General features: G+C 41.1%; 1 protein-coding gene across 2 annotated transcripts in view; it reads left to right on the top strand.

Moving 5' to 3' along the window:
- The window catches only part of USP47 (ubiquitin specific peptidase 47), a 50218-nt gene that overhangs the window by 1788 nt on the left and 34820 nt on the right, over positions 1-13610 (top strand). The window contains exon 2 of one of the 2 annotated variants that reach the window (XM_005531559.3): positions 13225-13284. The exons of the other annotated variant lie outside the window; for it this stretch is intronic. Coding sequence (XP_005531616.3) covers positions 13225-13284 — 60 coding nt within the window. The remainder of the gene's footprint in view (positions 1-13224; positions 13285-13610) is intronic. 2 annotated transcript variants of the gene reach the window in all.

The raw sequence follows: 13610 nt of genomic DNA on the forward strand, positions 1-13610 counted from the left end.
CATTGGACGAAGCTTTTGAATGCACTTTTATCTGGGGGGGGGGAGTATGGGGAAAGGGAGGAGATGAATATATGTGGTTATAGATATGGGTATCTTAAACAAACAGTGTGAAATCTTACAAACTTTGTACATTGATAATGCTAGCAGGAGTTGTTTTTTCTCAGCAAGTTTTTTCAACTTCTTTATTGTGTCTCAATGCATTTTTAAAGTAAATGAAACTGTACAGAATATTATTGAAATGAAATTGAGAAAGAAGACAGATGAACTATTTGTGTTAAGCCCATCTGGTTATATCTATATATATATTGTAACAGAAGTTTGTCTTCAACTTTTCCAGTGTTTTTCAGTATATCGTTCTGTTTTTTTAGCAACAGGGAGTTTTAATGAACGTTACACTGCAGCATTGCCATTAAGTCCTTCTGAGATTCAGTAATAGTCCCACTGCAGAGAGCACTGAGTTATGGGTAAACAGAATTCTCCAGGTCTCTGGGTTCTCAACAGCCTGCTCCTAAATATACCTATGATGCCCCTAAGAGCAGTTGGAGGCAAAGCAGATCGTTTGGAGTGTCAGCTGTGCCCTCCAGGGATGGATAAAGGATCACAGCTCATGGCTTAGTCCCTTCCCGGTGGGCTGGGTGCTGTCACTTCTAACACTCACTGTAGTGCTGCTTCAAAGATTTCAGCTGGGCTCTGAACGACTCTGCTAAAGATGAGCACACAACCAGATATTACTTGGCATTCCAGTGGGAAAGAACAAGAAGAAATGTAATTATGTTTGCTTTAGGCTGGTTTAGGGAATGACTAATCATCCAAAGGAGTGGAAAAGGATTTTGGTTCTTGTCTACAAGTTACATGATGCCTTGGTAGATAAGTGGTAGGAGGTGTCTCTAACACTACCAGCCTGTGTGTGGTGGAGTGGAAGGATGGGTATTGATTATGAGTCTTCAGTTTGTGTTTGTAGCCTTATTTTTGTATATGTTAACAGGAGCTCAGATTACTGTTTGCCAAGGAAACTTGCTTGGGGTTTTTTCGTTAGTTTTTGTAAGCAGTAATACGTTGTTTTCATGGATACAAAGTGGATACAAAGTTTCACCACTGCACTTCAAATATCTCTAATTGGTCACTCATGAAAAGTTTTGTTTTGGACATTGGGTGGCTTCAGCTGCATCTCTGAAGTCCAGGTACTCAGGGCCTTGTTATTTTCTCTTGCTCATAACTTTGGGACACAGTTCTCTTTCCTTTGGAAGAGATGTACTAAAGCAGTTCCTAATAAACCTGTGTCAGGATTTATTTTTGCACCAAGGTTTTTGCCTGGGCTATGCAGGCACGTAGTGAGTTCATTCTTGCATCCCCACTGCTGCCTAATGCTTTCCCAGCTGTTCCTGTAGTAGTGTGACCTGTAATTCCTTCTGGTGGGGGCAGTGAGAATCCCTGCTCACTAGATTTGGGGTTCAGTGTAAACTGGCCCCTTTTCCTTTTCCTTCCAATCTTCAGTTACTTTGCTTTCTTCATCTAAAAGATGAAAAGATTCAGTTCAGTTTTCTTTTATATCCAGTAAACAGAAGGCACTGAGTAAAACACAGTTCATTGCTGCACCCTGGTAGCAAAATTTGAGCATTTTCTATAAAAATTACTGTATTAATAGCTGTGGATTTTTACCCAGTAACCCTGGGAAGAGAGGGTGAATAGCATGAGTAAGATAATTCTAGAAATAAGAAGAAAATTATGCTATCAGAAGGGAAAACATTTCTATGGCTTTCAGTGTTTATAACAGGAAAAGTTGATTTGAAACTTATTTTGGGAAAATCTACCTCAAATAGGAAATAATAGAATAATCTTATCAATACAGTTGGTGAGAAAGATGCCTATTTGTGTTTATTGATAATATAAGTGAACTTTACAAAGACTTATCGTGAAAATCAAGATGTGTGAGTACTTTAGTGAGTATTGGTCAGAATATGAGAAGTGTGTTCTGCTATGAGGTTTTTGAAGTGTTTGTACAACTGATTAAATAAATGCTGTGCAGATGCTTTTTCAACATGTTTCAGCATGAACTATATATCCAAAGTATACCTGTCAGAATAAATATATATATATATATATGAATATATACTTGCTGCCATTAAATCAAGCAAGGTGGTGTGAGATGTCTCTCACTAACGTGAGTCTTTTCATCCCTACACTAATGAATCCATTTTAATCTTCCTCACTGAACAAATCAAATGTGTCTCTTGATGGATATCATCCTGACTTCCTCATTAGAAGAACGGGAATCTGATTAAGATATTTTGCAATTCTCTTAAGTAAAGGGATGCTGTTCTTCTCAGTGCTGATGACACCCTTGTTTTTTTCATTCCCATGTATTAAAAGATTCTACAAGTGGTTACAGCTTGCATAATTTATCAGTTTTTCCTGTTTTCCTTCTCGTGTGCTCCATTAGAAAACATAAAGGTATGATTGTGACAACTAGAGAAACTGACTAATTCATTGAGAAGGTATTTTGGAAATCAAACGTAGGAAACAAACAGAAAATCCACATGGAACTCCACAAATAATTTGTTCCTTGCAAACAGGCACTTTCTGAATGATGTTCATGTAGTTACTGAGTTTGGTGAATAAAGCTTGGGAGCAGAATTCAAGAGCTTTCCCTGTTTTTTCCAGCCACTGGGTTTCCAGTAAACGGTAGTTTACTTCCCCTTGCTGTCATCTGGGCATTTAATCTGCAGCATAGAAAGATGATGAGGATAATGAAGTATCAGCACTTCCACACCATCTGATGAAATGTTTTTGCCTAAGAGGTACCAGCTGCCTGATGGGCAGCACTTGGTACTGGAACCTCAGACTGTAAATGCTGCTGGAGGAAGTTACTACTCAGGAGAACAATCTAACTATTAAATATCAAAATAACTAAATACTTTTTTTTTTTTCCTGCAGTGATACATTTTGAACATAACCACAAACAAGAAATGCCATTTTTTCTACCATTTGTGTGTCAATGGTGATTAAAATTTTGGAATCAAAAGCATCAGTAGTAAAAGTATAAACCTTTTTTTTTTTTTTTTTTCTTTTTGTGCAGCTACACACTGTTTCTCAGATTTGTAATGAACTTTTTCCTAAACAGAGAATACCTCAGAGATTTGTCAGTATTACATTCTATGTTCTTTTGAGCTCTGAGTATCGGTATGCAACAAAACTTTCCAGTGCTTTGTTTGTTGTCATTATGAAATAAAGTCCCCAGATGCCATTTTCTGTTCTTTTGAAAACCTGTGGATATAATCAATGCGGGCTTGCATCATAGTTTTAAAATGTTAGTTGTACAAACACACACATACTGATGGAAATTATTATTGTGCTGCTTCTTCTTCTGATGGAATGTATTGACTTCAATATAACATTAGAACTTGTGGTGATTTACTGAAATAAACAAATACCTTGAATTTGTGCTACCTTTGAGTTACATGTTTAAGTCAGATTTAAATGGGAGTGGGGTGGGATTTTATCCTAAACCTTTCCCCCCCAGTGCATTACAGTTGGTACTATAATGCACTACATTATGTTCAGATGTTCGTGTATCCAGTCATAGCTTCTTGCTTTTTGTTGTGTAATATGTTGGGTTTTATCTAAGAAAATAAAGGTGAAAGTTACATCCGTAAAAATAGAGTGATTGAGCTACATGTACATATTCAGCCTTTTTATTCAGTTTGAAAAAGTTTTTAATTCCTTTGTGAACATTTCAAGCTGCTGTTTTACACTTTGCCCTTTAAGATTTAATGTGGTGTACCTTTGGGTGAGCTGCCATTTAGCATTTTGTTATTTTTCTTATCTTGAATGAAATATTCTCAAAACAATGCCACTAGTTACTAAAGAACTGATAATTGTGAGTACTAGTAAGTCACAGAATTTTTTTGTGGAGTTCTGATAAAATAACAATGAACTTGACCACAGTCTCAGGCACTGTGAAATCCCAAGTTTTTTATTTTCTTTGGGTTTTGCAATGCCTGGCATGTAGTCAGCTTACACTGAGCAAATGCTCTTGCACAGCATTGGCAGATGAAATAATTTCTAAAAAGGATGTTGTGCGTGTTCTAAAAATACTAAGGGGTGAAATTGGTACAGATCACTTGATTCAATATAATTGTTGAGATTGTGATCACAAGGATGCTTTAGGTGCTTCTGAAAAATGGCAGCAGATTATTTTTAGATTGGCATTTCTGTGAATAGCTTAGAGCTAGTTATGCTGCAGTTCAGGTGTAGCCTCTCAATAAACACGTCACGAAAGCTGCCTCAGGAACATGAGCAAGTGTGCCTGAATTGCTGAGGATTGGGGGATGCTCTGCTTCTAGAGCTTAATGGAAAATATATTTGATATAGTGTGAAAGTTTTCCCAGTAAACAATGTCTGAACATGGAGATAGCATTTCCTGAAGAAGTTTGTCAGCATGCTAGAGGAGCTAAAGGAATGGAAGGCAGCCGTGCTCACTGATTTGTGTAGGTGTTGAGTTGAGACCAGTAAGAGTGAAGGAAAAGAAAAAAGAGCAGATACAGAAGCTCTTGCGTAGTACCTGGTTTTTGTAAATCAAATGCTTTCATTGGTTTACATGTGGAAAAATTGTCTAGGTCATTTCTCATTATGCAGTGTCTGTCACCCCTGTTCCTTGTGTGGGGACACAGCTCCAGGGTTCTGTGTTCTCCCTGGAGCCCTTGGTGGCAGTGGCAGCAGGCTGAGTTTATGCCCAGGTGCTTCCATTGTGAGCTGGGCCCTTGGTTCTGTGCAGAATTCCCTGGGAGCTGCACAAAGAGTCCCTGCTAACACACCTCGCTCTTCAGCCTTTCCTTCTCCTTTGCCAGCAGCAGCTGGACAGCTTAAAGTTAGAGAGTTGTGAAAGAATTGAAAACTGCGCCTGTAGTCACGTACATCCTAATGGCTGAACTGCACACGACTTCAGTTTTATAGTGTATGTGTCTGTTGGGGATTTTGTAGGGAAATAAACCTTCGTTTCAAAATTGTCCATGAAGAGAAAACTCTTCTGAGTACTGGTTTTGCTCAGACTCTTAATTTATTTTTATGCTAATGCTCCATTTGTAATTCAATCCAGCAGAAAGTTCTTCAGAATAGGAGGAACAAAGGAAAATGTTTCCATAAAATTCATACTTGAAGAAATGAAGGGTAAGTCCATCCACTAGTTCTGTGAGTTTCCATAGGAGACAAATACTGCAACTGTTGGGTAATGTATAAAAGTGTAGTAAGTGTCTTGTGTTCTCATATCCCCTTTTTTAGCTTTTATGGTTGTTTTTTTTTGAAGGAAAACCAAGGAGCATGCTGATTAGGAAGGTGGGCAGAAGTTACAGGCAAAGGAAGCTGTATAAAGATGAGGCTGTTTCAGATCTGAATGTAAAGGTTATACTGTAATGAATGTAGAGATAATTTGTGAATGTGAAGAGCTTCATTGACATTTAATTGTTTCAATTATTTCAGTGTGGTTGCAAAACCCTTTGCAAGTTCAACAGCTTTGGGTCAGAGGAGGAAAGAAAATAGGATCAGCTGAAATGAAAGCCTTTAACAATAAGGGAGTGAAATACTCACAATGTCCAATGGTTAAGAGATAACTATAGATATTTAAACTATTCTTTGTTACCCCGAAGGAAACTGTGCTAGTTCTTGTGTGATCTGCAGGTATAACCAGGACATATTTGCACTCTTTTGTTACTGGCAGCTGCTTTGTTTGACTTTTCTTAAGAGAAGTAATTAATCTTGAATCACCTTAATTTGCTGTATTTAAAAGTCTGTAAGGAGATAAGTGTAAGAAGACTGGTTCTTCAGGATGTCCTTAGTAAGACATTTTTAAAGTCTTCTAAAATAAGAAAAATACCTTCTGTAAGACTGAAAAGTGGATGTTTTGGTCTCTAGTTCAGCTCTCCCCAGGCATGTGTCCCTTCACATGATATTTTTTCCTGTAGTCTTTGGAGCAACCTCCAGGCTTGTTCTTATTTCTGGCCCCATCCCAACTTTTTTTGTCATTCCAGTTCTTTTGTTAGTGTTTCTTACAAATGACCCGGTAATATGTAGCAGTACGAACAAACTCTCAAAGGGAAACACTAGCCTCATAGCACCCTCTATTTCTGAGGCATAGGGTTATTTTTGGACATGTTTGGAAAGTTGGAAGTAGTAGACTTCAGAGTGTATATGTATTATAAAAATAATTTGTCCCTGTGCATTTTCTAGGAGTGACAGTTGACAGCTGGCATTCAACTGGTTCAGTGAGGTGGCACTTCCAATTCTTTTAAACTAGCATTTTGTTACTAGGGAAGCATTTCTGAGAAGGTGCCTTTGGAAACAATAATAATCTACACAAGGCAGAGAAGAGAGTAAAACATATGCCCCGTTTTCCAAAGGGAACAAGAGGCTCTGCTACAGAACTGATTTTGTACCTCCTCCCTGAATTGGGTCATCCCCCATAAGGACAGCATTTATAGGGTTCACTTGGCATGGCTGTCAGTGTGACCAGGGCCCTGGGTGTCAGTGTGACCAGAGCCATAGTGTCAGTGTGTCCCACCTGGGCAGGGCCATGGTGTCAGTGTGTCCCACCTGGGCAGGGCCATGGTGTCAGTGTGTCCCAGGTGCCCTCTGGGATGTGCAGCTGTCACCCTGTAGCCACAGCAGCTGGCAGACATGCGGAGTGTGGTATGAGAGTGGGAGCATGGCATTGCCACAGCGGTGGCACTTTTTGCTCTCCTAGGCCTTTCCAAAGAGAAGGAAGGAGGAGTTCCTGCTCTTGGCCTGTGAGCAGCAGCACCATTGGCAGACTCATACCCTACCTAAGGCTGGTGGCTCTCATTTCAGTCTCTCAGATACCACAGAAAGTTGCGGTTAAGTCCAGGTGGTGCTGGTATTTAGTGATGTCAGCACTACTGCATGTAACACGTGCATTTGAAATACTGCCACTACTCCTCTGTTGGTACTCTTAACTCCCCTGAAAACCCCACAGCAAACCAGGGAGTGGGCAAAGTTCAGTAACTAGGAAAGAGGTCAGAGTCAGGATATATATTCTTGAATTTTGATGGTATTTTAGGCTTGTTGTGAAGCAGCTTTTTTCCTTACTTGTAAAGGGACAGAAGACCTCTTTTTAGTTTCACTAGCGTCAAAACATTGTTTTTGGATTTTGCCTGAAGTCTCCCCAGGTATAATGAAGAATTGAAAGGTCAGGATAAAGTGTGTTATTGAGGTACTCACAAACCTGATACTTTAAAGTCAGTCAGATTCAAAATCATTTAAGATTGTGTCTCAAGGTTGTTCAGAGTTTTTTTTACTTCATGAAACGTTCCAATACAAGATGTATCAAATTAAAAGCTCAAAACCACTCTGTTTAAGACCTCCTGGGATCTGTGTTTTAAGAAGTGTATTCGGTTTGCCACAAGTGTGCTATAAAACTGTTTCTGTAAGTGTTTCAGTTCAGGCATTTGTAACAGGATTCTAAGTGTGCTGTTCTCTAACTCAGGCTGGGCTGCAGCAAAGCGCCTGTGTTGAGTAACACCTCGGTGCTCTGACCGGATTAGTTTAGTAACCTGTATTCCAAAAAGAAGGTGCTTCTTTCCTCTAAAATAAAGCCAGATGTGAGTCTGAGAACACCTGCTCGATGTTTTCCTCATTGCAAGGACCTTTGTCAACCAGGGGCCCTGCTCAGCTGTACCAGGGAAGTTGGCCTCTAAAAAGAGATTCCTTGGGCTTGGGAAAAAACCATGGAGCATGAGTAGCTCCATGAGTAGAAGGGGGTCAGCTGTGGGTTGTAAGGACTCTCTGGAGTCCATGGTTCAAAAGCACAGGGTCGAAAGAAGGGAAATGATGGGAACGGGGGGAAATGGCACCCCCAGTGCTCACTGACTGTGCTCCCCTTACTCACTGTCTGTTGGAAAGATCTCTGATCTTTGCATTTCTGCGGAAAGCAGTGCTGTCAGCACATATCCAGTGTGGCATTTAATGGATTAGACCTCTTGAAATAGGTGAAAAATTTTCCTAAATTATGCTTGTGGGTTCTCAGGGGGCTGATCTGATAGTAGTTTGTCATTGCTGAGAGAGAAAGAAACATTCAGACACTAGCTTCACTAGTTTCACTAGACACTAGACTGTTGAGCTTCTGAACAGAAGCTTGTTTCAACTATGTGATGATATTTCGGAAGTAAAAGGTACAGATCCAGACTACTTGTGTGTCACTGAAGCTCCCAGATTCCACTTACTCTTGTAATTGCTGGAAGTGTGCATCCAGTCCCTTCACAGACCTGGAATGTGCACCCCGGAGTTTGCCCAGCAGCGACGTGACATGCAGCAGTCACTGGTGTGGGCTTCCCATCACAGGCTGAAGTTGCTGAAGCTACATTAGGTTTGAGAATTGCTGTCGTAGGCTTAATCATCCAAGTAATTCTGGGAATATAAGCTTGATGTCTGCTGCCTGCTACTGATGTCTTTGTCTTTCCTCTGTACTGCAGTGATTCCTGAGAATTATGTAGATGTGTGGACATGTAGAGTCTTCTCCAGTGGTGATCCTTTTAAGTCTCAGTCGGCCATTAACTGTACTTGGCAGTAAAACTTGACACATCTGTTGGTTCAACTCTTGACCTGGAATTTGGAAATATTGGGTAGAATCTGTATGAAGTTTGACCTTAGCTTTAGGTTTTGCTTTCAATCTCTGAAAATAATTTTATAAAAACGAAGCAGGAGTTAAAATAATGAAATGCTGCTATAGAATTTTAATTAACTCAGTGATTCAAGGCTGAAAAACAGCAAGCCACATCTAAATGCAGTGTTAAAACCACTGCAGTTCTACATATGAATATTGTTGTGACAGATCTAGTAACACTCTATTTTTATTGTTCCTTTATTTTCAACAAATACAGAACCTATATGGTCAAAGCAAATGTCTGTCTTGCAGATGACTAACTAATGACTAATAACAATGCTGCCTTTGTGTATACAGAAATACAGCTTGAGTTGCTTCAGTGCAACAACATGCTTTGTGCTCTGCGACTTGCAGGTGCAGATCTTCCATGGAAGAAAGATGAAGTATGTTTTAGAAAGGTACATGGGGTGTAAATTCTTGTGTTGCATGGCCCTCCAGAATGTCCACCCAGGTCAGACCTGTGTGTTGATTGCATGTTTGTATTGTAAAGAGTCTTTTGTAAGTCTGGTCAAATAGTCAAAAATCTTCTACATGCAGGTTTGCCATCATCACCTTTCTAGAAATGGAGCAGTGTAAAGGGCCATTAGAATGGTTTGGGTTGGGAGGGACCTTTAATATTGTCTAGTTCCACCCCCTGCCATGGGCAGGGACAGCTTCCACTAGACCTGGTCACACAGAGCCCCATCCAGCCTGGCTGTGAACACTTCCAGGGATGGGGCATTCCACAACTCGCCACCCTCACGTAAAGAATTTCTTTCGTATATCTAGTGTAAGGTTCCTCTTTCAATGTTAACCCAATACTCCTTGTCTTGCCACTACAGTTCTTGATGAACAGCTGCTCTCTGGCTTCCTTGTAGGCCCTTCAGGTCCTGCTGCTGTGAGGTGTCTGTGCAGCTTCTCTTCTCCAGGCTGAAGACCCCAGCTCTGTCAGCCTGTCTTTGCTGGGCAGGTACCCCTGTCCCCTTATCGACTTCATGTCCCTGCTCGGGACTTGCTCCAACACTTCCGTGTGTGTTGTGGTCACACACACCACACATCCTGTGCTGTGGGCACCAGAAATGTGCCAGCACTTGTGGTGGGGCTCACAGGGCAGAGTGGAGGAGCAGAGCCCCCTCCCCTGACCTGCTGCACACGCTCCATTTGCTGCAGCCCAGGATACATTTGGCTCTCTGGGCTGCCAGCTCACACTGCCGGCTCATGGCAAGTTTTTCATCAGCCGTCACCCCCAAGTCCTTCTCCTCAGGGCTGCCCTCAGTCACTTCTCTGCACAGCCTGTAGGTGTGTTTGTCCCAGCTCAGGTGTAGGACCTTGCACTTCGCTTGTTGCGATTGATGAGGGTCACACAGCCCAGCTCTCAAGCTCTCAGTGTCCCTCAGGATGGCATCTCTTCTGTCCAACAGGCTGACAGCACTGCCCAGCTTATGGTCATCAGCAGGCTTGCTGAGGGTGCTCTCCATCCCGCAGGATTCCCACCCTCAGCAAGATGGAGTGGCTTAGGATGAAGGCATCAGTGTTTCAATATTTTTTTAAAATTACAGTTAACAGTTGAAATTACAATTTCAAATATCTGCTGACCAATATATTAGCCTGAGAAGACTTCTGTGTTAAAATTACCATGGTATGATTATGTGGATTGTAGCCTTAATTAGCAGTCTGTATTTGCCTTTTAGGTGCTTATGCAGTTGAGGGTCTGCAGCTTGTTTTCCTGACCCATTGGTATATTATGTCACACTTTGGCAAAGTAGCAGCATGGAGCTTTGAGGACTTCTCCCAAGTACTGGATAGATGTGCTTGCTACCAGAGTAGTTGCTCTTATTTCTTGTGAGGAAAAGGCAGTAAGGTGTTTGTGCATTTGCCTGTGAATGAATAGTGTGCATGTTAATTTGAAAGCTTTGAACTGTGTAGTTAATGTGCCTATTGATTTTGTGAGGTGTAATAAGTAATTGGCTTGGTGCATTCCAGAGTAACTTTTATCAGGATAAAATTAAGCAACTTTATAGAAGACCTTTGGTCTCTTAATTGTACCTTAAATGTGTCTCTATGCTGAGAGGAGCTTTTTTGTAAAATGTAGAATGACGCTAGTGGTTATTATAAGGTTTATTGGGAGTGTTTGAGTGAACACTTTTATTGCAAAGTAGAGAATGCTGCATGTGAGAGATGGACACATCCTTGGATTTCAGCAAGGCCGGGTGCTGTGTCCTGCACTCGGGCCACAGGAGCCCCGTGCTGTGCTGGAGGCTGGGGGAGAGGGGCTGGAGTGGAAAAGGAGCTGGGGCTGGGGGCTGCCAGCAGCTGAAAGTGGCCAAGGAGGCCCATGGCAGCCTGGCCTGTGGCAGCAGCAGCGGGGCCAGCAGGGACAGGGCAGGGACTGTCCCCTGTCCTGGGCACTGCCGAGGCCGCGCCTCGAGTGCCGCGTCCGGCTCTGGGCCCTCGGCTCAGGAGGCCATCGGGGGCTGGAGCGAGTCCAGGGAAGGGCAGCGGAGCTGGGAGGGGCTGGAGGGTGAAAGCCCCGTGAGGAGCAGCTGAGGGAGTTGGGGGTGTTGAGGCTGGAGAAAAGGAGGCTCAGGGGGGACCTTGTCACCCTCTAGAATGGGCTGACAGGAGCGGGGAGCCAGGTGGGGATCGGCCTCTCCTCCCAGACAGTGGCTCAGGATGAGAGGACACGGCCTGGGGCTGCAGCAGGGGAGGTCAGCTGGCACATCAGCAGCACTTTCCTCACTGAGAGGATTGTCAAGGGTTGGAAGGGGCTGCCCAGGGAGGGCTGGAACCCCTGTCCCTGCAGGTGTTCACAAAACAAGTGTATGTGGTGCTTGGTGCCATGGTCTAGTTGGCTTGGTAATGGTCAATTAAAAGTTGGAAGTCAAAAAAGTTAAAAGTCAATGATCTTGGAAGTCTTTTCTGTCCTAAATAGTTTTGTGATTCTGTGACTTGTGATTTGACTTGTCACAGAAGCTCTCAGTTATTTCTAAAATTTCTGAACAAAATATAAACAGTATAATTTGTAAATCTCATTTGTTTGATCTGTGTACTTGGAATTTGTTTAGTGAAGTAGCTCTTGAAAATCCTCCAGCAGACCCTAACTGAAAAAACAGCTGGAGCTGAGAAGCCAGCACAGGAATATTCTTATAAAAGAAGCAACAAGTAGATAGATAGTTCTGTGCCTGTGATACCTGGAGCCTGTCCTCCCCTTGCACCCTCCACTGTGTGCACCAATTCAAATAGCACATTACAAAATTACTTGTGCCCCTGTGTGTACAAGACTTGGCTTGCCTGTCTCCGGAGAGAAGGAATTCAGGCTAAAGTCAGGGTTCTTTGGAATCCCTGATTAGGAGGAAAATTGGAAGTCTTAATTAAGTCTTTGGCACAGGGCAATGTATTTGATAATATTACAAATCAGCAGTTCCAGATTTGCAATTCTAGGACTCTGTTCACCTTTGGGTGATTTTAACAAGATGTACATGACTTTTGATTAAGAGCAGGTAAAACCAATAAGCAGCAAAACATTTAAATCGTGTGATTTAAATCTGAAATCTCTCAAATCTGAAATTACAGACTAGTGTGTAAAGGAAACTGCTGGACACGGTCTGGCCATATTAAAACTTCCAATCTGGATCTTCAGTTCTCGGCACATGAAGAAAAAAATCTTGCCTTATTTGTAATGCTGCAGAGAAATTAAATACAGTAGTCTAATTTGGGCTATTTTTGTAGGTCATTTGTGGGGGCAAATAGGGCATGTCAGTAAAGATCATGTCAGTGGTTTTTGTTTTGGTAGTCTTTACTGAGGGTGCAGTTGAAGGAATTTGGAGAAGAGCAGTGATGTTATGAGCATCTTCCTTCTCACTTCCTGTTTTTCTTTTCTGGAAAAATACAGAGTGCACCACTTGAGATTCAGAAACTGGTTAATTTGATGTTTAGTCAGAAAACAGTTTTGTGCAGTTAATGTTTGTTGTTGAATTCTTGATGATACATCAGAGATAGCAAGGCAGGCTTTCTTTAAGAGTGGTAGGAATAAAGTCAGTAACTTCACCTCTTTACTACCTTCAGCTGAATATTTCAGAATGGGCTCATGTTAATAAAACTTCCCTACAGGAAATAATTCAGGCATGAAAGAACAGTTTCATATGAAACTGGACAGCTTCATGATTTGTAAATAAAATAATAAACTGAATGGCAGGGTTATATGCTAATCCTACCCTTGAACCGTTTGAGGTAAAATATTTACCTATGTCTGTGCCATGTTTTAAAGATAATCAAGGAAAATGTTAGTATGAATTTATATCTTGAATTGTTATTTACATTTTCTTATCCATTCGCTTCTTACTTTATGAAATGTAGTCTGTGTATTACAACTTAACTGACATTGTCTGTAACAGTGCTCCTGTGATAATTTAAATATTAAAATTGGCTATTCCTTCTTGAGTTATTCTGTGAACAAAGTTTCCAAACTCTGTAATGATACTTTTTATACTATAAAACTGTCTTTATATAAAATAAAAGTCAATTTACAACTTTCAATTATTATGGCTTGTTAATTTTGTTTTCATATACTATAGGATATGTTTTGGAGTTGCAGACAGAGTATCTTTGCTGAAATGAAGAAGAAATTTTCACAGGTAGACAGATGAAATCAACTTTGTAAAATGATAACGAAGAAACATAATAACAGCATGATGCTTTAGTTTCTGTTTATTTTAACGTGAGCATGAGCTATTGACATGAAACTCTCTGTGCATGTTCTTGAATCCAAATATGATGCACGTATTAAATTCAGTCTTAATGGTAGCTTCAAATTGAGTATGTGTTTCTGTGCTTTGACACTGGTGTGTGAGGCTGTGCATTAAAAAAAGGAATTGTTTTGCTCTCACAATATATCAGGTTATGAAATGGTTAAAATTAATTTCTGTGTTTCTCTTGTGGGCTTGGTTTGATAACAGAATAG

The sequence above is a fragment of the Pseudopodoces humilis genome, chromosome 7 (assembly GCF_049639895.1).
Source record: "Pseudopodoces humilis isolate 2021_Gansu_Grassland_sample_001 chromosome 7, ASM4963989v1, whole genome shotgun sequence".
In the NCBI taxonomy this organism is placed as follows: Eukaryota; Metazoa; Chordata; class Aves; order Passeriformes; family Paridae; genus Pseudopodoces; species Pseudopodoces humilis.